General features: G+C 38.7%; 1 protein-coding gene across 1 annotated transcript in view; it reads left to right on the forward strand.

Annotated features, from left to right (window-relative positions):
- Positions 1-348: 348 nt before the first annotated feature.
- Positions 349-23,976, forward strand: part of TBK1 (TANK binding kinase 1) — a 43,954-nt gene continuing 20,326 nt past the window's right edge. Inside the window, exons 1-10 of the mRNA XM_090042439.1 lie at positions 349-778; positions 4,254-4,372; positions 6,772-6,912; positions 11,120-11,249; positions 11,969-12,150; positions 14,275-14,435; positions 17,141-17,251; positions 19,703-19,882; positions 20,989-21,185; positions 22,199-22,257. Of these exons, the coding sequence (XP_089898565.1) occupies positions 4,286-4,372; positions 6,772-6,912; positions 11,120-11,249; positions 11,969-12,150; positions 14,275-14,435; positions 17,141-17,251; positions 19,703-19,882; positions 20,989-21,185; positions 22,199-22,257 (1,248 nt within the window). The 5' untranslated portion in view covers positions 349-778; positions 4,254-4,285. The remainder of the gene's footprint in view (positions 779-4,253; positions 4,373-6,771; positions 6,913-11,119; positions 11,250-11,968; positions 12,151-14,274; positions 14,436-17,140; positions 17,252-19,702; positions 19,883-20,988; positions 21,186-22,198; positions 22,258-23,976) is intronic.

Raw genomic sequence — 23,976 nt, forward strand, 5'->3', positions numbered from 1 at the left:
AAAAGAAGGGGGATGTGCTAGCAGGGACAGCACTACGTGGTTTTGAAAGGACGAAAAATTAAAGGAAGGGAAAGAGTGCAGCAGGAGCAAATGAGGTGTGACCATGCATTTCATCTCCCAGAGGAAAGTGAAACTTAAAATGCTGTGATGTGGACTGAAACACAATTCCTAAAGCAGAAGAAATAGGAATGGAAACCGCACAGTCCCTGACCTGAAGAAAGTTGCCCGCCTATAATGTCTTTGCATTTTAATTCCTCTTTGCTCCCTGCCCTTGAAGGGGCCTCGAGGTGCCACGAGTCCAACCCCCGAGCCGCAGGTCGTTCCGGGGCGGGGGTAGGAGCTCTCTCCTTTTCTTCCCCCGCTTTCCGAGACCGGTTTCCTCTGCCCACAGGCAGCCTCACGGGGGGTCGCCTCGCTGCTCCCCGGCACGGACCCCTGCGGTCCAAGTTGATTCCTTATTCCCGGCTGGAGCTAACTTCAGCCTCGCGGAGCTTCCCCCGGCTTGCCCGGGAGCCCTTTCCTGGCTGCGGCCCCGCCGGGCTGGGCGCCCTGGAGCCCGGCTCTGCTTTGCAGGTGGAGCGAGCGGGCCCGGCGCTGACACCAACCGCCTCCCGCCCGGCCCCGGCCCCGGCCCCGGCCCCTGACCCGCCGGCCTCGCCCCGCGCAGACGCGGGGCCGGGGCGGGAAGCGGCGCCTCCTCCCCTGCAAGGCGGAAGCGGCCACTAGAGCAGCCAGAGCGCGGCCGGGCCCGGGCCGGGGCCTCGTGGCGCGGGCGCAGGTAGGGGCCGGGCCGGGCCGGGCCGGGGGCGCAGGGATGAAAGCGATGCGCGGCCGCGAGGTGCCGCCTGCGGCGTCTCAGCTGTGCCGGGGGGCCCTGCTCGAGCCGAGCGGGGCCGCCAGAGACCTTCCCTCAGCCGCAGCCCAGGGAGATTCCCCGGCTGCGGGGAAGGGACGGGAGGCGAGGGCTGCCGGTGCCTTCCCCCAGAGCAGAGCTTGATTTGAGAGAGGCCTGTTGTGGCCGTGGCCTCCCCACGGCAGCTGTCTAGGAGGGGCAGGCCCGGGAGAGCAGCAAGAGGCACGCTTCTCCTGAAGCCCAGAAAAGCCGCCCTTGCCATTTAAAATTGTGGGGAGCCTACAGCACCTGGGTGTGCCGGGGCTTAGCGTCAGCCGCTTGGGAGAGTGGGTAAAGGTTGGGCTGTAGGACCTGGATGGGCCCGTGGGCGAAGAGCCCTGAAGGTCCAAGGAGGACGGCCCCAGAGTGGAAAATAACAGGTCTTCCTGCCGGTAGCGCGCGTCGGCCTGCAGGTTTCCTGGAGAGGATGGCAGGCTGAGCGCCGGAGAAAGTGCTGCACGCTAAGCCAATGCAACCCCAGGCCCAATTTGTTGCCTCTTGCTTATGTTGTAATAAAGCCTGCTTAAGCATTTACATGTTAAACGCATGTCCTACTGAAGCATACACTGCCTTTCCTCGCACTGTAACTCAGTTGTGTCTGTGCCCAGGCCTGGCGCGCACTCCCTTCAACTGTTGGGTGGAGGATGCCCTCCCTTAAGGGGCTGTTGTAAGGGTCTACTTTGTAACTATTTGTGCTCTCTTTGACTTCATCTGAAATGGGGAATGGGAAGGACCTGTCAAAGGTCTGGTGGGAAAAGTCTTGAAAATGAAGGGAGCCACTTATTTTCAAGGCTGCTATTATGACAGTCATGCCCATGCTGTGTGCTTAACCAGCACCGATTCTTTACATTAAATTTAGATAAGTGCAAAATCTGTAAGTGTATAGTCGCCCCCCTCCTTTTTTAAAATGTATTAATTCCCAGGGTTATGCATTCAGGCAGCATTTATGCACTTCTGCAGTCTAATGGTTTTGGGAAATGGATCTTGTTTTTTGCTTTGGCTTTGGCGCTGGACCCTGAGACCTCTAGTCCTAGTTTATTCTCAGGGTTGGTTTGTTTTTTACATGTCAAGGCTTAGTTGTTATGCATGCAAAGCAGAACTGGAACAGTTCCCCCTGCTAACTAACATACAAGAGAGAGCATTACATTTCATCTTGGCGAAGCAGGCAATGTTCCTTCCCCTCCAAAGCAAAAGCAGTAAAAAGAATAAAATGAGAATATCAAAATCTATTATATATCATCCCTCCTTAATCACTGGGGAGAATTAATTAAACAATAAGGTAAATTGCTGTAGATTCCTACACAGAAATGCTCACTCAATAACAGAATGGGTGTGTACAAATCATGAGAAAATGAAACTAAGTCTAGTGGTAATTCAGAAAGGATCAGTTCATCAGGGCTGTTCAACCTCTGTCCACATGCTGTGGGCGTGGATTTCTGCCCACCCTGGCAGGCCACAGACCTCTGTCTCCTGCTGCATGGGCTGCTGCCATGCTACAAAAGGAGAGGTAACTACCAATCCACAGGCCATTCATAGGTTGCCAGTTGCACATCCCTGAATTGTGTAATAAGAATAAAAGAGGAGATGTTGAGACGGAGAGTTTTTCTTATCCTACATCCAAAGTATAAAGAAATTTGAGACATTTATGGAGTAATTTGTGGAAAATAAGGCTTGTAAAAATCATATATGGGGAGGAGATATTAATAAAAGGGCCATATCTTTGAATTAACACTCAGTATCTGTCATTTTCTCCTAATCTATTTCTCCATTTTATGTTCTTTTTTCTTTGTTCACTTATATTATGGGATGTCTTTTATGTTTTCTGTCTTATTTCTTCCCAAAATTTCACATTCTCTCTGAGATGCCGTAATAACTTTGGTCAATGTTAGCTGAACTTGAATGCAAATCTGTTAGAAGAGTAAATGGATCTGAAGAGAATTAGGAGAGGCAGAAAATTTAGTGGAGTCAGAAAAATGAAAAAGGAATAAGCAGATGTTGCATGTTTGTGAACATGCCATCTGAGCTGTTTTAAGGAGGGAGAGATACAACGAAGCTGGAATGGGAATGGAGATGGAACAAAAGCAACTGAGATTTAATGGTGACATTTTACAAAGTTATTGATAGAAAGCAGATGGGAGATAATGAAAACGAAAGCACTGTGTACTTCTAATCTTTTAAGTTGAAGGTATAAGGGCAGTATACTTTACTTATGCTGCTCAGATCAGGCAGCAGGTCAGGCAAGCCACCTATTTTATATCAGAGCTACACATATATATTGAGGGTTAACAGTGGAATACCTATCAGTAGAAATGTTAGACCTTTGATCTGACTCCTATTTTTGCTGTCTCAGGCAATGGTCAGTATTTTGTACCATATTGTAAATGTCTTGCTTCCTATTTATGCTTATCCATGTAAGAAGTCCTAGCTTCTCTAGCATGCTGATCTGAGTTGTAAATGAATGAGCCATGAGCAACTACTTTTGGTAGATCTTGTTCCAAATTTGCTTTTCAAATAAGAGTGGGAGAGAAGAGGGGGCCACCTGCTAAACTTTCTTTTGGACTGTCGTTTCCTGCATTCCCTCCTTTTTTCCTGTGGCAAAAACCGTACTGAATTGTTACAGACTTTGTTTTATAAATCAATAACTTCTTCAAAAGTCAGCCTGAGTAATCTTGTTGATAAACTTGTAGATGCTTATCAGCACAGGAAGTTTTCTGTTATCTTTTAACTGTAGTGACTGGGAACTTGATACGCTTCTTTGCCTTAAAGTTCAAGGGCCTTGGATAAATTTGTTGTTTTAGTTGTCAGTCAGTATTTCTAACTAGAATAGTTGAAGTGCTTCAAATTGCATATCAACCGTGATTATTTACCTGGCTAAAGCCAACCTATTTGGAGCTCCCATACTTGCATGAAGAAACAGCTTTCAATACTTCCTTATTTCGGAGCCAAAATACCTTAATAGTATATCAGTCTACCACTGTCTCCTCTGTTAGCTAACTTGATCCAGCTATAGAAATTGTTGTAGTTGCTGTAAAAATACTGTTTGTCTTAAAGGAAGAAACACTTTTCATATTATTTGGATGTTGTGGTTATACTCCCTATCTTTTATGTATGTTGTTATATCTTTTTTACCCGCTCCCCCCCTTGAGTCTTTTAAATGGAAGTCAGGGCTGAAGACCTTAATCTCTGATGAGTTTTAGACCTAAAGCCTAAATTTTTAATTCTGGCAGTATTTAGCATGGCATTATTTATTTTATTTTTCCCTTCTACATCCTCTCATTGATTTATCTCTGGAGTAATATCTTCAGTTTTATGATAAAGTATTCATTTTCCTTTTAAATATTTCTAATTTTTTTTTTTTAAGATTAAAAAGAAAACAACTCATCAAGAGCAAACATGCAGAGCACTTCAAATTATCTGTGGCTTTTGTCTGATGTTTTGGGACAAGGAGCAACTGCAAATGTTTTTCGTGGACGGCATAAGGTTTGTACAGAGGAAACAAACTGGACACCATATAAAGTTATCTTCACAAGAACAAAGATTCTTACAATTAATTTGAAATATATTTTTCTTGCCCTGTTTTTCTTTGTTAATGTATGGCACTTTTTTCTTTCGGTTAATAGAGAGGAAAGGACTGTACAGTAAACTTGAATGAAATGCCATTAGCTAGGTTCAGTAGGAAAAAAATAAGTTTGGCTTCTTTCCTTTGAAAACCCTTGATTTTTCTCTGTTGTGTCCGTCCTGTCCCGTCCCGTCCCTCCCCTTCTGTCCCCCCCCATTCTAAAGAAACCTTTAGTTTGGGCTCATTCTATTTAAAACTTCTTCCATAATATAATATATGCATTTATTGATTATCTAATATTATGATAGAGCCCAGAAGCCCTGTGTAGCCTAAACATAAGGGAAGACATGATCCCTGCCCCAGTCCATTTCTGTTTCTAGGTATTGATTAGTTTTGATGTTATCTGCAATGTTTAGTTATGTCCTCCTGGTTGCATTACCTCATTATAACAGTGAGGAAAATGGCAATTGTTACTTTTTCCTGGCTATAAATTTCCAACTATGTGTATAATTTAAAAAGCAGCTTGAAAGGCTTATATCTACAGAGATTCGAGTGGTTGGTTTACTTTGTTTTTGATTATGGGCTTTTGTTTCTTGATGAAGTAACTTGTGAAACCATAGGCCATTACAAGAATATACCCACCATATGCAGGGTGAGTAGTTATTTATAGCTGTTTAATAGAATCAGGTAAATGCTGAAGAAATCAGCCTGAATTTTGTAAACTGTTTTGAACCCAAGTGGCCTCATTGAATGTGTATCACTTTCCAAAATTTGGGTCTAAAGGCAGAACTACTGGTAAGTTTCATGGGAGTTACTTAAAACTCTATTGGTAATTTTTAAGGTTTTATACATTTGGCTGTGGATTTGAAGGCTTAATTTTTGTTAACATATTTTCAGGTGATCCTTGTAGTAGAACTGAAAGTTAAAACTAAATGCTTATATTTCTATTTTTCACTTCTGTGAAAAAGTATCCCCAGGTTGGTGTGGATACCTGAATTGGAGTCAGAAATGAGCCTGTTCGTTGTTGCTAAATTATATATTTTGTCTCCCTTTATAACATCCCGTAAAATCTTTTCTACATTTTATAGCAGTCATTTGTCCTAAATTTTGTAATTCTGCTGCGTATGGTATGGTTTTTTGAGGTCCTGTCCAGTCCAGTGAATGCTATTCTTTCCTGAGTTGTCATTAAGTTAGTGCTGCGTGATATTGTTCAGGTGTATTTTCCTTATACATATGTTCAGTGCCTAGTAAAACTAGTAGAAAGTAGTTGCTTCTGGGTGATGATATAGTATGAATAATAAACGGTTGTGAGGGGGGTGCACTATGAACTCAGGTACTAAATTGACTTTATTTGCTAGGTCATTTTTAGTTTTTTGACTCCCATGGTCTTTCAAAAAAGAAAAAAAAATAACTTAGGTGTACTAGAAATAATCAGTTCTGATTAGCGTACTCTAACTGTAAAATCAATTTGAAGATTCATAATAGATATAGTGTTCTTTCCTAAATTATTGTTTGATGTTGCTTATCTTTGCTTGGGATCTAAAAATAGATCTAACTTTCAAGTTTGTTTATTTTAATTCTAGTTTATTCAAGCTTTATGCTTATGTTAAGATTATTTTCTCTTGGTTTGCTTTGCCCTACAGGTGACTGGATTTTAGTACAAAATGATTCATGTTTTAGACTCTTGTAGTTCTTCCCTTTAGGAATCAGAAACAGTGATATATAAATACCAGACAGCCTTCTTAAATAATTGGTTTATCTGTAGCAATAAAGCATTAAAGGGGGAAAAAAGAATCTCAGAGAAATTTTATGTGCAAACTCTTACCAAGTTTGCTGTCTGTCAGTGGTAACCAAAGCAAAACTAAATTCCTCATGTTTCAGCCCGTTTTCCCTGCAGGTGCTTGTTTCTGTATGGCCCCCTGTTATAAAACCACGTTCCTTTTTTAAACCTGACATGGCTCTTTTGATCTTCTGAGTTTGTAAGCTTTTTCTGTTTTGGAAACCCCATCAAACATTTGGAGAGAAGTGATTTACCTTGAGTCATTTTTTTCTGTCCTGCTTATTTTTTCCTTATAGTCCCCTGTTAAACTAAGTTAGTACATTCATACGTTAACATCACAATAACCAAATCAACTTATAGAGTTAATAAATTATTATAAAGCATTTACATCCCATTTGTAAATGTGTAAAGAGTTTTGGCATTCTTTAGAGAACTAGTACTTTGTGAATTTAAATTTTTAAGAATTGTCTTAAGAATGATTAAGAAAACAATATTTTTCTGATGCATGGTGATTTTGTTTTTAAATTTTTTTTTTGGTAGAAAACTGGAGATTTATACGCTGTCAAAGTATTTAACAGCATAAGCTTCCTTCGTCCTGCGGAAGTTCAGATGAGAGAGTTTGAAGTCTTAAAGAAGCTGAATCACAAGAACATTGTTAAATTGTTTGCTATTGAAGAAGAGGTAATTTATCTGTTACAGTTATAGTTTGAGGTTTGTTGTAATACCATGATCATTACATGTTTCTACACAAGTCTTTCATGTAGACTGACCTTTATAGGAGAAGGTAGTTTTTGGAAAGAAATCAGTGTAACAGTATTTGGTTGCAGGGAGCTTTCTCTACTGGTGGCAAAAACAAGGACTCCCTATGATTGTTCTTGTCCTTCATCCTCTTAGAATCTGATTTTACTTGGGTGGCTGGGTTGCATGGTAACAGAGAATGCACTGTGAATGATTGCAAGTGCTTGGGTTGGCCAGGCACCAGCCACACATGGTTTGGCTTCTTCCCATCTTCTGCTGTGCCCTGCTGTATGTACACACATACTGGAAATGCAGACGTATCATATCAGACCATAGCAGGAAAGATCATGGAGCAGGGCATCCAATAATCTATTTCAAAGCATCTAGAATAGAAGAAGGTACATTACAAACCAAAGAACTGCCAGGGACTCAATTGGGTCTTTGGATGATCAGGGTGTAAAAGACAAGCTAACGGATAACAGCACCATTACCAAGAATCTAAATGCATTCTTTTGCATCTGCCTTTACTGTGGAAGTTTTTAGGGAGACTCCCTTACCAGATCCACTCTTCTTTAGGGATAGGTCAGTGGAGCTGGCCCAAATTGAGGTTTCAGTAGATGAGGTTGTAGAGGAAATTGATTAACTAAACAGTAGCAAATCACCAGGACCTCATGGCATTCACCCTTGGGTCCTGAAGGAGTTTAAATCAGAAACTGTTAAGCTCTTGTAGTATACAACATTTCACTTAAAACAGCTGTGGTACCAGAGGACTGGAGGGTTGCCAATGTGATTCCAATACTTAAAAAAGTCTCTAGAGGTGAGGCAAGGAACTACAGGCCAGTCACTCTAACTCATGTTCCTAGAAAACTGGTAGAAACAAAGTGAAAAAATAAAGAAGGAATTGTTCAACACGTGGATGAATATGACGTGTCAGGAAGAAATCAACATGGCTTTGTCAAAGGGAAATCATGCTTCACCGACCTATTAGAGTTATTTGAGGGTGTCAATAAGCAGGTGGATTAGGGTGATCCAGTTGACATAGTATATTTGGACTTCAAAAAAGTTTTTGACAAGTTTTCATGTCAGAGGCTCTTAACTAAGGTAGTCACGGGATTATGAGAATATCCATTTGTGGATTAGAAATTAGCTTAAAGTTCTTTTTTACACAGAGTATAATTCAAGTGTGGTTGCCACTAGATGTTGTGGAAAGAAAGTGACAGTTTAGCCAGATTCAAAAAGGGATTAGGCAAATTTGTGGAGGAAAGGAGCAGCAGCAGCTATTGAGCATGGCATTTAGGGATACAGCCTCTGAATTAAAATGCCCTAGACCTTAAATGCTGGAGGTTGCAAGTCAGAAGAACAGTGGGGGAAAAAACCCTGGTCATACCTGGTTCAGTCTCCCCTTCAGCATCCGCTCTGCCACTGCATGACATAGGATACTGGGCAAGATGAACCTATGTTCTTAACTCAGTAAATGGCAGTTTTTACGTTTTTAAGGTGATCAGAAAGAGCTAGTATGGATTCACAAAGAGCAAGTCATACTTGACCAACTTGATTTTCTTTATGGTAAAGTTACAGGCTTTGTGGATGAGTGGTGGATGTGATATACCTTAACTATAGCCAAACTTTTGACATTCTCTTTCATGAAATTCTCATGATAAACTAAGGAATTACCAACTAGACAGAAGTACTGTAAAGTGGATTCAAAATGGGTTGGTTTATCATGCTCAATGAGTAATCATTAGTGGCTCTTTGTGTAGTTGGGAGGAAGTAGCAAGTGAAGTTCCCCAGAATCTGTCTTGGAGCCAGTATTGTTTAACGTCTTCTTAAATGATTTGAGGAATGGGATTCAAGTGCACACTTAGCACATTTGCAGATGACATTAAATTAACTCCAAAGGGTGGAGTTGCAGTCACTCCAGAGCAGTGTTTTTCAATTTGTGGTCCATGGTCCCCTGGGGTCTTGTAGACTATGTTTAAGGGGTCCTTAAAAGATGGCTGTGTTCAATCAAAAGTATGTGAATACTCATGCTTTCAATTCAAAGAGGCCTGCACCTCCATATGAAATTTGCAAAGGATCTGCACCTCCATTTGAAATTTTGAGGTATCCACAAATGAAAAAAAGGTTGAAAGCCACTGGTCTAGAGGGAAGTTAAGATCCAAAATGACATGGGTAGACTGGAGACCTGGTCTGATCACAATCAGTTGAAACTGAACAAGGACAAGTGCAAAGTCCTGCACTTGGGATGAAATAATTATGTGCCTAAATACAGACTTGGGGAGTGATTGGTTAGGCTACAGTGCTGCAGAGAAGGACCTAGGGGTTACGGTGGAACATTATCTAGTTATGAGCCAAATGTGCTCTTGTTGCAAAAGGAGAAAAGAAAAAAGCCATTATATTAACAGAAATGTTACTTGCACTTGCAAAGCAAGGGAAGTGATTTTGCCTCTCTCTTTAGCACTGGTGAGTCCTCATCTGCAGTACTGCCAGTTTGGGGCCCTACTCTTCAAGAAAGGTGTGGACAATTGGAAAGAGTCTGTGGAAAGTAACAAAATTAAAAAAAAGTCCTGGAAAACATTACTTATGTGGAAAGGTCTCAGGACTAGGGTTATTTATTTAGCCTGGAGAGGTGAAGACAGAAGGTGGATTTGATAACAGACTTCAAATACCTGAAGGGGGATTATAGAAAGTGTGAAGATAGAGTATTCCTTGTGGCTGTCAGGAATAGAATTAGGAACAGTGGTCTCAAACTGCATTAGAGGAAGGTAAATTGGAGATTAAGAAGAAATTTCTCGCTGTGAGGGTGCTTAAATATTGGAATAGGCTACTTGGAGAAGCTGTGAAATCTTCGTTCCTGGAAATATTCAAGAGCAGCTTGGTCGGACACTTGATTGACATCCTTCAGTCAGGGAAAGAGGCTAGACCAGATGACTTCTTGAGGTCTTTCCAGCCCAACTTTCCTATGATCTTTTATAGCTTTATTATACATTGAGTAACTATAGAAACTAATCTGATTCTAATAATTTCACAAGAAAGCCAATCACCGATTGCCACGCAGATCCAAGCAAGTGTTTCTTATTTCAGTACTTTGGTATGTGTACCAATTAGCTATCTCTTACTGTTGAACCTTCCTTCAAGCCTCCCCATCTTCTAGGATGATGTGCCAGTTGATTTACCATCCTACCTAGTATAATCTGCAAGGGCCTTCAAACTTCCTGGTATTGGCAACCCAGCCAAGCGTGGTCACCTTCAAGAAAGAGAGAGGAAACTGATTAGAAGCTGAGACCACACTGAACTAAGGAGAAGGGATGTGAAAGGGGAGGAAGGAATGCCAGAAGCTGAGGCCTTGTTGAGCGAAGGTTTTTGATAAAGCCTTAGTAAGACAGCATCGGGGTACAGGGCTGCTAGTCTGTCCAGCATCTATAGTGCTGCTGGGGTTTATAACTACCTCCTGGTAGCCTAGAATATCAACACACTCAGTCCTTTTTTAGTCTCCAATCATATGCAAAGTTCATATGAACATCTTATGCATAAGTTGTATTTGAAATTCTTTGAGCTAACATATTTTTATGGTATTGCCGTACACATTTTTGGTGAAGATTTTAATGCATGCTGTTTTTCTGATAGTGGATCTTCATAATACTACAATCTTCATAATACTACAAAATCTGAGGTATTTGGCAAAATTTTCAGGGGGGCCTACTATACAACCTACTCAAATTCTGCAAATGCAGAATTGCATCTAGGAATTAATGTAATGTAAATGTAAGACTGTCTGGAGTCTCATGAAAAGATGACCCAAAGATTATGATCGTTAAGAATTGGACAGGACTGAGTCAAAGGGAGAGAGAAAGCAGAACATATTTGCACTATTCTTTCCTGCAGTGTCTCATTTTTTGTTCTGCCCAGGCTAGCTTCTCAGAGAGGTCCAACATCCCTGATCTTGTGGCCTCCCTTTTCTTTTCCCATTCAAGTTATTTTTAAAATTATACAGATTTTTCTTTTCCCTACCACTTCTTTTCTAAAAAAGCTACCAGAGTTAGGCTTGTTATATCACTTTTTGAAAGTAAGAGCCTGTGGCTTCATATAATTTTTAGCATTGTTAAAAATTTTCATAGCCTTTGCAAATCTGTCCTTTTTTGCTTTATAGACAACCACTAGACACAAAGTACTTGTTATGGAATTTTGTCCTTGTGGGAGCTTATACACGGTTTTAGAGGAGCCATCTAATGCCTATGGACTTCCAGAATCTGAATTCTTAATTGTGCTGAGAGATGTTGGTATGTGGGATTTCAACCTTTTAAACTTAGTTTAATTTGTTCCCTTGCCTAGTTTAGAATTGTACCATTCAGATTCTTAGCCTGATTTCTAATTGTTTAAGAATGTGAATGTTGTTGTATCGAATCATTGCATTCTTTTTATCTGCAACAACAATTGTAGTTGCATTAATAAACTATTTATGCATTTTTTAATTATTTTATGCTGTTTATTTTTCCTTTACTGAGCTGTCATCTTATAACACATAATCACAAAAAAAGTACTGGTGAAGTAGGGAGGACCACCAGTGACTCCTGGCTGTAACTGTAGAAAAGCTGACAATTGAGAAATGTCTGTTTTAACTGTTGAGTGCATAAAAGGCTAATGAGAAAACCAGCTGCTACTTCTTGGTTCCTATATTGTGGATCTTTCTTTGGGAAGAGAGTAAGATCTGGTACAGGTCAATTTTTACTTGGAATAGCAGAAGAATATGGTTTTACAGGAAAGATATTTTTGAGAACAAGGCATTGTAATGATCTGTTTTAAGGTGAAGCAGTAACATGGATCATCTGAATGTTCTGTTGTATATCCATGCAAATTTTAGTAGCAGTAGTATTCTGTACTGTTCTTTGTCCCACTGATTAAAAAAAATAGGATACAAAAATGTACATTCTTCGTGGTATTTTAGTGTGCATTCTGTCTTTGATGTGTATATTAAGTTATATATACCTTTGCATTTAAGTGGCTGGGATGAATCATCTCCGTGAGAATGGAATAGTGCACCGTGATATAAAACCAGGCAATATAATGCGCGTTGTAGGTGAAGAGGGCCATTCTGTTTACAAACTGACAGATTTTGGAGCTGCTAGAGAATTAGAAGATGATGAACAATTTGTTTCCCTCTATGGCACAGAAGAATATTTGGTAAGCCATTTAATTTTATCTTTCATTTGAAGAATGTGTTGAATTCATCTCTTGGTGAAGATCTGAGGCAGAATTCTAGTTAGAAATTCATTTTCCAATGCCAAGTTCTGTACCTTATTGGTTTTTATGACATTCTACTTCTGTCATCTTATTGTAATGCCTGTTCTCTCCTGATGTAGAGAGCAAGAATCTTGAGGTCATTTCCTGAATTAGCTTTTCCACATTCAATGCAAAATGAAGAAAATCCATATACTGTTTTACTCAAATAAAGGCGAGGGTTCTTTTCCCAGTCATCATGAAAAAAGAAAAGGAAAAAAAAAGCTCCGTGTCTCATATTTGCATAGTAGCAAACCTCCTTGTTAAATGCATTGGCTATCGTTAACTGCTGCTAGAAACAGCATGCATTCAGTCACAGAAACCAACTATAAAGTTGATTAAATGCAGCCTGTGCTGAGCATGCCCATAGAAGACATGGCCCATATTGGGCAAACACACTGGGAACCAACCACAGGGACAGGTTAGTGTAGCCCATCTGAATAAGATGTAGTGCTGATTGTGCTCATTCCCCCTCAGCACCAACTCTTTTCCAAGTCGACATGAACCACTATATTGAGTATACTTTGACTTCCTCCTCACTCCCACAGCTGAGCTACACCTTTCTTTCCCAGTTCCAGTTATTCCTGTTTCTTCACCAGTGTTTCTTAAATGTCTGGCAAACATCACCAGACTTCTGTGTACCTGAGAGGCTCTGTTGTCCACTCTCAACCTGATGCATATGATTAGTATGGCCCTGCCTGCCCTCTATGGGATGGAGAATGGACTAGGCAGCATTGCAGCTCATCTGCGTATACATTTTTGGAGGGTCCCAGGACTTGTGAAAAGAACACCCAATTTGTCATGAGTGGGAGGCTATTTAGCACATGGATCGTTTGTTGTGAGTATCTGGAGTACACACACATACTGAGCAGTGGTGGCCTGTAGGATCACCATGCTCGGAAACTGTTGACTCTCCTGGGGCCCAGCCCAATGTACTATATGATATGCCATGCTTTTTGATTCTGGACTGATGTCATGCACAGTTTGTACTACATACAAGTAGGTACAAAAGTGCTGCTTAAAAGTGTGTTTATGGAGTACCTGTGCTGAAGTTTGCAGTGGTCAGAATCAGGCCATAGCTGTCTCCTCTTCCCCTCTGCAGTTTCTGCTCTCTTCTCTGTTCCTTCCCAACTTCCACATTGTGGTTGGGGAAGGAACAGAGCCTGAGCAGGATCTGACAGTAAGGGGGAGGGGGCAGGAAGGCTGCAGGGGGAAGAAGTTGGGGGACAGAGAGCAAGGGGCCCATCTGACTCCCTATCAACCACTATTTTCCCTGCTGTAGCAGTGGGAAGGCCATAAATTTGAGACAACACTTAAATAAGTAGATGCTACACCTGGAAAATTGTAACTTTTTTATATGTAGAATATAATTATTGGGTTTGCCTCGTATTCAAGTAAATACAGTAGATTTAAAATTCCCTTTCCTCTGAGTATCTGTATATTTTAAATGTTCTCTTGCACTGTTTGGTAATGCCCAGGTATCACTGAGATTTACCTGACTAGTATTTATATTGAAAAAACCAAGAGGAAGTTGCTTACAATTGGGAATTACATTCTGAACAGTAGGGAGATCAGTTTAGTGAAAGCAAATGTATTTTTGCAGAAAGGCAAAAAAGAAAATTGTTTCTTCTTTTACAGTTCACATGACCTCATTGAATGCTAGTACTGTAATAAATGTTCTTAAAGCCCTCTTTTTCTGTGTCTCTGCTCAATGCATTTTTAGAAGAAATATTAATTTTCCTAGTGTTTCTCTCCTTTTGTTTCCTTTCATCCCATAAACTGGAATTTAATCTGAATTTTCTATTCTGATTTTCTGTATAATAGAGAGCTGCTATACAGTTGCTGGTGTTTACTGAACATTTTTTGTAGTGCTTGTATTGAAAAGCTTATGTACATTCAACCTCACAAACTAACTTTCTTTTTTGATGAAAGAGGTGCTTATGGTGTTATGGTGGTTCAGATATCAGTGTTTTATAATTATTCACAAAGCAATTAATTCTCAGTTACTTTACTTATTTTTCTCTCAAGCACCCTGATATGTATGAGCGAGCTGTGTTAAGGAAAGAACATCAGAAAAAATACAGAGCAACAGTTGATCTATGGAGCATAGGGGTGACATTTTACCATGCTGCAACAGGGAGTTTACCATTCCGACCTTTTGAAGGACCTCGGAGAAACAAGGAAGTGATGTAGGTAATTTAGAGGGAGAATTGTGTCTCTTCATAAATTAAGTATGCCAATAAAGAACAAGCAATATTTTATTTATAATATATAATATTCCCTGAAAGACAAATTTAATATTTAGTAAGGTTTAATGTATGACACACTAGGACCTAAAGTTTTGTGGCAGAATCTCCAGAAATTTATGACACTGCTTTTCGGTCTCATTCCTTCAGTGCTGTCTTTCCTATCCCCTACTCCAAGTATAATTTATTTTGATATTTAGTATATTTTGCACTGTCCAAAATATTTTTAGTGTCTCAAAACCTCACTGACAGCTTTTGCTTTCAAATCTGCAGTTCTCTTCCTGAGGACCAAACTTCAACCTTCCACTGAGGCTCCTTCATTTCAGAAGAATCAGGGGCTGCCTATACATGTACTTGGGGGTGGGGGTGAGAAGGCATTTTAATTGGAGTGATTCTCAGAGAGCCACTCTAATTAAAACACCTCACCATCATGTGTATTAAGCCCCTGCAGTTCTAAAAATGGCCATGGGTGCTTTATCTAAACTTCATTCGACAAGGTTTAGATAGTGCCCTAGAAGCCATTTTTAAATATACAGGGGCTTATTTACATGACTGTGACCTCATGCTGGAGCATTCCAATTGGGACGTGGAGCAGACTTGATTAAACGAGTCTGCTTTGATACATTCTAATTAGAATGCAAATCAGCATAGGTATAGGTAGCCAAGATGCCCATGGTGCCATCTTTGGTGCACCTTCTAGACCCAGTGTGCGTCAGCTCTGAATATTCCATAACAAAGTCATTTTTAATACTGGTTAAATTTTCTGTAAGCCTGGAGTTTGTTCTAATGAAGCATCAGAGATGATATTTCCAGGCATTAGCCAGCTCCTGTCATACTTTGCAAATCCAGCACTGCAGACAGAGCTGCACTCTGAATGGATGGAGTTTGCTCATTCTTATTCTCATGCTTAGGCTTGCACAAAATAGTGCAGTGGGAATACAGGGAGAAACTCTTTGAGGACCACAGATGGAGATTAAGTGTCTTCAGTCATTGACCATCCTGGCACCAGCCTATTTGCCTAACAAGTTTAGTTATAGTGACCCTTCTGGAGTATGAATCCTATTCCAGGAAACATTATTTGATTATTCTGTATCTGATTTCCCTTCCCAAAGAAATAGGTTCACACACATTCCATGAGCTGCCCTTTATTCCTACCAGTTCAAGTCCTTACGTCTGGGGTTCTTGCTGGCAATGAAATTGAATGGCAATTCTTTTTTCCTTTATAGCCTTTGCTGCAGTAACCTGCAGAGCATTAGGGGTGCAGCTGGCCACAACACATACTGCTATTCAAAAGGAGTGAGACTGGCTGACTGCACCCAGTGAGGTATCAGTGGGGAAAGCATATCTCAAAGAATCACAGTTAGTATAGGGAAGGGTAAGCAACCTGTCTTTCCAACAACAGATGGCTTCCCTGTTGAATATGTCAAATAAAGATGGAATTTAGAGCACCTGGGGAGAGGCCAAATGGGACTTCTGGTATTCAAGAAAACATAGGAGCTACTTGGGGCATTCAACAAGTTGTAAGGCTTCTGATGCAAGGAAGACAGTGTGTCTTCTTGCCTCTCCCCTGCTTGTCATATGATTTTTAGGAATAAATTGGAGTAAGACTTACTATATTTTTTAAATGATAATGTTATATTCATTTACATGTAGTTATCTCCAACTTAAAAATCAGCAATTAAGCAATAACATTTATACAGCTGCATAATTGAAATATATACAGTCTTTCTATGCATGTACTATGGTTGGGGTTTTTTTAGGCCAACCTTGACAGCTAAAAGTAATTGTTTCTGATGTCAGTTTGCTCTTTAAATTTCCTTTTCCTTTCTTTTCTATAGAACTGCATGCAGTTTAAGGAAACTCCTCCCTTTGCTTTCATACTTTCTACTTGGGATTGAAAAAATTGTGTATAAATGTATTGGCTATTTTATAGTTACTGTGACCTCTTAGAAGCAAGAGGTATTCTTTTTATCCAAAGCAACAGTTTTTTATTAGTATAATATTACCTCTTCCTTTGGAACCCTGCAAGGCCAGTACAATAAATGCCTGTAATGTGCTGACTTAAAATGATTTCTCTTCCTTAAGATAGTTTTACTTTTTTCTATCAAGGTCCTGAATTCCCCAAATATAGTACAGGAATATTATGTGTTTCATTTCATTCAGTGCTGGAAGTATTGTTTCAACACCATTCCTTCTCTGCCAGCCTGGAACTGCGGACTCCTATACATGTGCAGGGAGGCTGCTCTGATGCGCTGTAATTAATTGAATCTGCTGGAGTGTGGTAATTACTGCCTTCCAGCAGACTTCAGTGTCATGTGGATCAGCATCCCTGCACTGAAAAATGGGTGCGGGGCACTTTAAACTAAAGGTCGTTCGATGAACTTTAGTTCAAAGTGTCCTGCCACCATTTTTCAGTGCAGGGACTCTGATGCACATGATATTCTGAGCTGCGCTAATTAAAGTGTCCCTGCCATGTCTATAAACACCCTGAGACACTGACTGTTGCACTGCCACTGAGTTAGTGACCTAAGTCTTACGTGAGTTCTACAGTTTTTCTTTACATTACAACAACCCATTAAAGGCTTAGCTTACTTGACCGATGTTTGGAGAGGAGTAATAAAGGATTGTGTATTATTTTTATACCATAGGTATAAAATTATCACTGGGAAGCCTTCTGGTGCTGTTTCCGGAGTGCAGAAAGCAGAAAATGGACCAATTGAGTGGAGTTGGGAGATGCCTATTTCCTGTAGCCTTTCTAAGTAAGTTTTTGAGCTTCATTTCTAACCAAATGTTTCACTGCTACCAGGAGGAGTCTTCCCTTGATCTTCTCAAAATAGGATCTGTGGAACACCACAACTCTGGCTCTTACAGTTCTTCTTTGAATTTTTATAGCAAGGCTATATAAAATGCTCTTTTATCAGCTCATAGGATATAAATTGCTTACATCCATCCAAATGTTTCAGTGGCTGTTCATGTACAAAGGAGCACTTGAGCATGCTGGAAAGGAGTAGTATACCCAAGAGCTTGCCTGTGTAGAGGGAGAGAGGTATTAGCTTCCTCACCAGAGAAGAGGCTGCCATTTAGCTTGAACATACTGTTGTTCATCTAAAGCTCTGACTTGATTTACATCTTTCTGCTTGAATAATAAAGCAGAGACCCAAAGAGCTAGAAACAATATGCAGGATTTAAATGGGGGGAAAAGTTAGTTTAAAGATAGATAAATTACTTCAGGAAACAGCTATCATTACCAGCATTACTTTTCGTGTAGTATTTTTAGTGCTGGTTCCCCCTAGAATGTTATTACAACTTTTCTACTTATTGGTACACATGTAATAATGCAATATATATTTAAGGACACCCAGTATATGGCAAAAAATTATAACGTATGCATGCACACTCCCTCTCCCCTTTCATATTCCCCAACTGCAGGAGTCATGAAACTGGTGTAGGCATACACATTACAGCCAAAAGTTAAAGGAGAAACTGATAAGAGTTAGGTCAGAACAATCTGCTTTCAAATTACAAATTTACAAATTAATGTCCCATATCAACAGGGTACATAAGTGCACACACAAATTGAAGAATGTGAGTGTTTGCATTGACTTCAGTGTAGTAAATGGGATAAAAACTTTTTTGGCTTATTTACTTGTTTTATTTAAGTCAACATGATTACTCATATGTTTGAAGTTATGCACATGTACCTTGCTAAGTGAAAGCCTAATTTCCTATCTGAAGTTAGTTTTCTGTCTTTGAGTAATTGGAAAAGATGTTGTTCTAGAGATTCATTGTAAACAAAAGTCTAATTTGTATATTCCTTTTATTTCATGGAGTTATTAACATCTCTGGTGGTCTTATCTAATTCCATTTTCCTCATTTAAAAAGACTGAATTGTAGAGTTCACATAATTTTCTCTAAATTTTGTAGTAACCTTTTAATTCAGTGCTGTACCTAAACAAATAAGCTTTTCCTTGATATCAATTTTAAAACGTACATAAATAGAAGGGGGAAAATACAGCTAGTTCAAAATCAGGGTAACGTATAGAAACTATTAGCTATTAATGTGTCCGTTCTGTCGCTTTTGGTGGGATTCACAAATGTATTTTTATGCATTGTATATTTGCATGGAAAAATGCATTAAGCAGAGTAATGTCTTTGATTATAATGAATTCATAGCATCTGTGGAATGGGTAAAGAAAACAAATGGGGAGAAAAGGAGGAATATTTTTTCATGCAAGCTTTCCCTTGTAACATTTTTTAGTTGTTAGGTTGCTAAATGAAAACAATTTTCAAGTATGTTTTTTTTGAGTTGATGTCCATATTGCATTTAAATATAGGTTGGGATCTGGATTTCAATACTAACACAATTTTATTTTTAGCCTTTGGGGCAGTTGAGGCTTTGACCACCAAATGTTTTACGGAGTTGGGGTTGTAATTCTCTCAAAATCTTGAAGAAAATGAAGTACATCTCGGAGGAGAGAACTAATTTGTTTCTCATGAATTAAATGAGATTTTTTAAATCTACACTGTTAAAGATGAACACATTTTAAAAAAACATTAATCTCAGTCAGTATATCAAGTCAAAGCCTATGTGTTAAGGACATATTACATCAAAAATAGTAGTGCGTATACATATAATACAGGTTGAAAATTGTTAAAGGGCCTGAATTACTTTAGCACAGCATCTATTTACTAAATGGTCTTGTATTTCTAAGCCCTTCCAGCCCTTGAAAATTTCAGTTATGGTGACTGTCTACTAGACTCTGCTTTGATCTGTGTACATACTTAGCATATATTATACATACGTATGCTTGTATGTGTCTGTGCAAGATGGTGACAGCTCAGTGACTCAAGATGCACTTTCTAGACCTGTGATCCTAAGGACAAATACAAGATTAGGTTTCCTATGACCAGAATAGCAAGCACTATAAACTTCCTAAACTGCCTGTTACTGTTATTCCAAATATCAAAGGCAAAATATTTGGTACTCAGATCTGAGAAAAGTAGATGTAGCATGAAGGGTTTGTAGTCAGAAAAAGAGTATACAGTATTGTTGAAGGAAGCTGTCAAACAGTAAAGGAGAAGAATTGGGTAGAATTTCTCAGAGTCCCCAAAAGTGGCATACTTATGGCATGTCCAGAAAAAAGCCTAATGCAGTGTCAGGAGGTGAAATGTTCTAAATGATGCTGTTTTTTTTTTAAATGTAATTGCAGGGGCCTACAAGTACTGCTCACACCTGTTCTTGCAAATATTCTTGAAGCAGATCAAGAAAAATGCTGGGGATTTGACCAGTTTTTTGCAGAGACAAGTGACATACTCCACCGAATAATAATTCATATCTTTTCACTACAGCAAATGTCCTTACACAAAATTTATATTCATAGCTACAATACGTAAGTAGTCTTCTCTTCATTGTTTCCACTTCAGTCTCCTCCAAGCATAGAATAGTGGGAGCTCAGATAACCAGTATAACAAATTTAGTAATTTCACATGACATTTTTGCTACCAGAAGGGAAATGTGTGAAAATGCTGTTTTATGCTACAAACCTTATAAGGCCCTCGTATGTTAAGTAATATTTCTATTCCTGCATATGTGATGTTTATACATTTACATGGTGATTTTTGTTCTTGGCCCTTCCCATTTTGTTCTTTTATTATTATCTGTGATTCATTTGGTAAAGAAGTCCAAGTGATATGCTTCCAAAAGAACTCTTTGTAATGCTTCACCATTTACCCTTCGAAAGTTTTTCTCTCTCTCTTTTAATTTACTTTCCAGTGCTATTTGAATATGGGCTACCATTTTAAGTGCCCACAAAATATTGGTGCCATCAAAGAGCTAAAGTGAAGTCAGTCCTCTTGTGAAATCTTATAATCTAACTTTTTAAAATGGTGTGAAATTTCTGAAAATGGTTTATTTTATTTCATTGCATGTTTTCATGGAAGTGAATACAAAATTGTCAGATTAGCTCTTCTCTGACTGTATCTCCATCTGTTTCTTAAGTGAATCTCTTGGTATACTATGAATTTAAGGGATTGGAGAGCAAATAATATTTGTAAGTGTACAATACAAAGTATGTATCTCAGCTTCTGGGTGTCATGATGATCTTTTTCCTGGAAAAAAAAATCTCTAAATTGTCACGTTGCTACTTGAGAGACCACCTCTCTTCTTGTGCCTGCCACTGTGGCTCTCATTAGAGGCATTTGTGGTATGTCTTGATTTTAAAAGAGAGAGGCCTGGCAGTAAAGTGCTCTCAGAGTATGGACATACCAACAGATTATTTTGAGGTAGAAGAGATGTGGGGATTTCCCATGTGTCATCTGATCCATAGTAACTGCCTATGTGCATGCTCCTAACCTATAGTAAATTAAAATTGGCCTGTGGTTGCTTAGCACTATTTATTTATGTATTTATTTATTTAGTTTGTTTTTTACATAAAATTGGGTTTAACCCATTGCATTTTAGTGAATATCTTTTATTCCATAAGTGTGTTTCTTACAGAGCTGCTATATTTCATGAATTGGTCTACAAACAGACAAAAATAATTTCTCAGAATCAAGAACTGATCTTTGAAGGTCGCCGTTTAGTATTAGATCCTGGCAGGTTGGCACAGCACTTCCCCAGAACCACTGAAGAAAATCCCATATTTGTTGTAAGCAGGGAGTCTGTGAATATCGTAGGATTAATCTATGAAGCAGGTAGATTGAAATCTTTTCTTTCTGTTATGTAATTACCTGAAAACTATGTTTAGTTTTTTCTTTTAAAATAGTTTTAATTACTTACTATTTTTGACATCTGAATGGAAAAAGTGAATTTTAGAATTTCAAAAATAGGAGCCTAAATTTATGTTCCTAAATTCACATTTCAGCATGTGCATACTAAGAGGCCTGAGTTTTTCAAAACTGCTGGGCATCCAAAGCACTCTCTTGATATCACTGCATGTTGCTGGCTACTGAGCATTTTGACAAATGAGGCCGTTTATTGAAATACCTAAAAACGGACTTAGAAATCTCATGCTCCACCAGAAAATGTCCTGTTACCAAGCAGATTTATAGTGAGGATTTTTGCTCTACATGGAACTCTAAAATTCTTCTTTAAAGTATATCCTCCCCAGCAGCATCTTGGGTGATGAGGAACAATAGTAATAAGCTGATAGGTTTGGGTTTGAAATCAGGAGGCAATATTTTATGGTTGGGGTGGCCGGAATCTGGAACCAACTTCCTAGGGAGGTAGTCCTCGCCACTACCTTGGGCAAATTCAAAAAGAGGTTAGATGATCACCTGTCTAGGGTCTTGTGAACCCAACATTCATTCCTGCCTGTGGCAGGGGGTCAGGCTACATGATCTATTCAGGTCCCTCCTGACCCTAGCTACTATGAAACTGTATAAAAAAATGAAAAGGATTTTCAAAATGATGCTTGAAATCCTGTATCTTTTTTCTAGTTTTTAAAGAATATTTGGTAATTCAAGTATTTTTCCAATGTTTAGTCCTTGTTATTTGCTATCATAATTAATTTTTATTTAAATTTTAGATGGTAGAGATTGGGAAAGGTAATTTGTGTTTCCTGCTTCCTTCTCTGAGACGGTTCAGTTTTACTAAACTCACAAAAGAAAGGTTTCTTGAACACAATATGTATTTTGTATTTACTGTTGAATTAAAGACTTAATACATGTTATGGAATTAATACATTTTCACTGCTTATGTATTACAGTTTTACTTCCTAAAGTACCTCCACGGTATGACTTAGATGGTGATGCCAGTATGGCTAAAGTGAGTATGTAATTAGAACTGGAATTAAATTACTATCTCAAATCAACTAAAGATATCTAATGACAATATAAATAATATCAGTAGGCTTAGTTTTTGCAGTGGGCATTCCTTTTATAAGTGTTAGTGATGGCATTAGTTGACAGAAAAATATTTTTTTCTTCTGTCATTTGGTACTGTATTCAATTAAAACAAGACATTTTTCTATCATAGGAAAGTAGTTCTGGAAGGGACCCAATGTAGTCCAGCAATCTGCTCAAGGCAGAATCATCCCTGACTAAATCATCCCAACCAAGTGTCTGTCCAACCTTCTCTTCAAATTTGCAAGGATGGAGATTCTACAATTTGTCTAAGTGGCCTGTTCCAAGGCTTGATCACCCTCTTAGTCAGAAAGTTCCTCCTAATATCCAACCTAAGTTTTCTCTGCTGAACCTGGAGGCCATTGTTCCTAGTCATGTCCCCTGTGGCCATAATTATACACTTTGAAGGAGAAAAGCATTACCAGATTATAAGTGCTGTGTATCATTATTACTAGTGTTCTTTATTTTGACTTTTCCTTAGAGAAAAATTACAGTGCTTTATAAATTAAGGACCAAATCTAGAATTCGTTGTTCAAACAAAATTCCCATTGAAATCAATAGTCCTTTTGTCTTTAAAAAAAACAAAAACAAAAACTAAGATTTTATAAATAGAGATCTGTAATGGAATTACACTATTTGTATTCATTTATGTCAGGGAAAAATGTGTCCCTACAAACCACCTCTGGTTTTAATAAATTTATACTGCAATTTATTTTGTATATATTTTAGACTATAATAAAAATAACTGGAAGTTAAGGTTATTTCATGTGGCATACCATACCAGTTATATATATAGCTGGTAATAATTGAATGTTTGAGAGAGATCCATTGAGGTGATGGTCTTTCAATAGTCCAGTATGCCAAATGAAATCACCTTAACTTCCAGTTATTTTTATTTCATTAAATTATGTAGCTCTTACATAAACTGAATTTTAAGAATTCCCTAAAAGCTGTATAATTTTAATTGAAGTTCTTAATCTGAAAAGTTCTGATCTTTGTTTATAGAATAAATATTCAGAATAAAAATTAAATTCCCCCAGAAATATATAAGTACATAATTCAGTGCTTAAGTGTTTATGTATGGCTGCAAGGAATATACACACCAGGTTAGCTGAAAACTGTTGTAGATAGTGTCCTTTCCTGTGATGATAATTAACTTAAGACAGAATAAGAGTTCCCTTTTCTGTGGAGAGTGTACTTTTCTCCTGTAGAGTTTCTGAGACTCTCCACCTTAGACAAAAGCTTCATAAGAGAAAGGTAGTGGCAACTCCACTTTTGGTCCTTGTTCTGTGCCTGTTGCATGTAGGTATCTCCTATTGACTTCACAGAGAATTGCTTTATAGGGTGTCTGCTTAATTTGCACACAGAAAGCTGTCTCTTTGTATCTCTCAAAGTATTCAGGAGGGGGAACAGGCAAGTAATTTCCCCTGAAAATCTCTTAATATTTTAGTGCAGACATTTGAAATGGTATCAATGTATTATCCATGATAAAACTAGAAAGTTATGATTGCTAACATTAACTTTTTCTGTTAAACATGTTTTAAATTAGCCTCTTTGTGGAATTTAAAAAAAACCAACAGCCTGTATGCAGGACTGGGTGGTAGCAAAAATGTAGGAGTCTAGGCCTACAATTTTGAAAATG

The sequence above is a fragment of the Crocodylus siamensis genome, chromosome 4 (assembly GCF_052110815.1).
Source record: "Crocodylus siamensis isolate JL-2025a chromosome 4, ASM5211081v1, whole genome shotgun sequence".
Lineage (NCBI taxonomy): Eukaryota > Metazoa > Chordata > Crocodylia > Crocodylidae > Crocodylus > Crocodylus siamensis.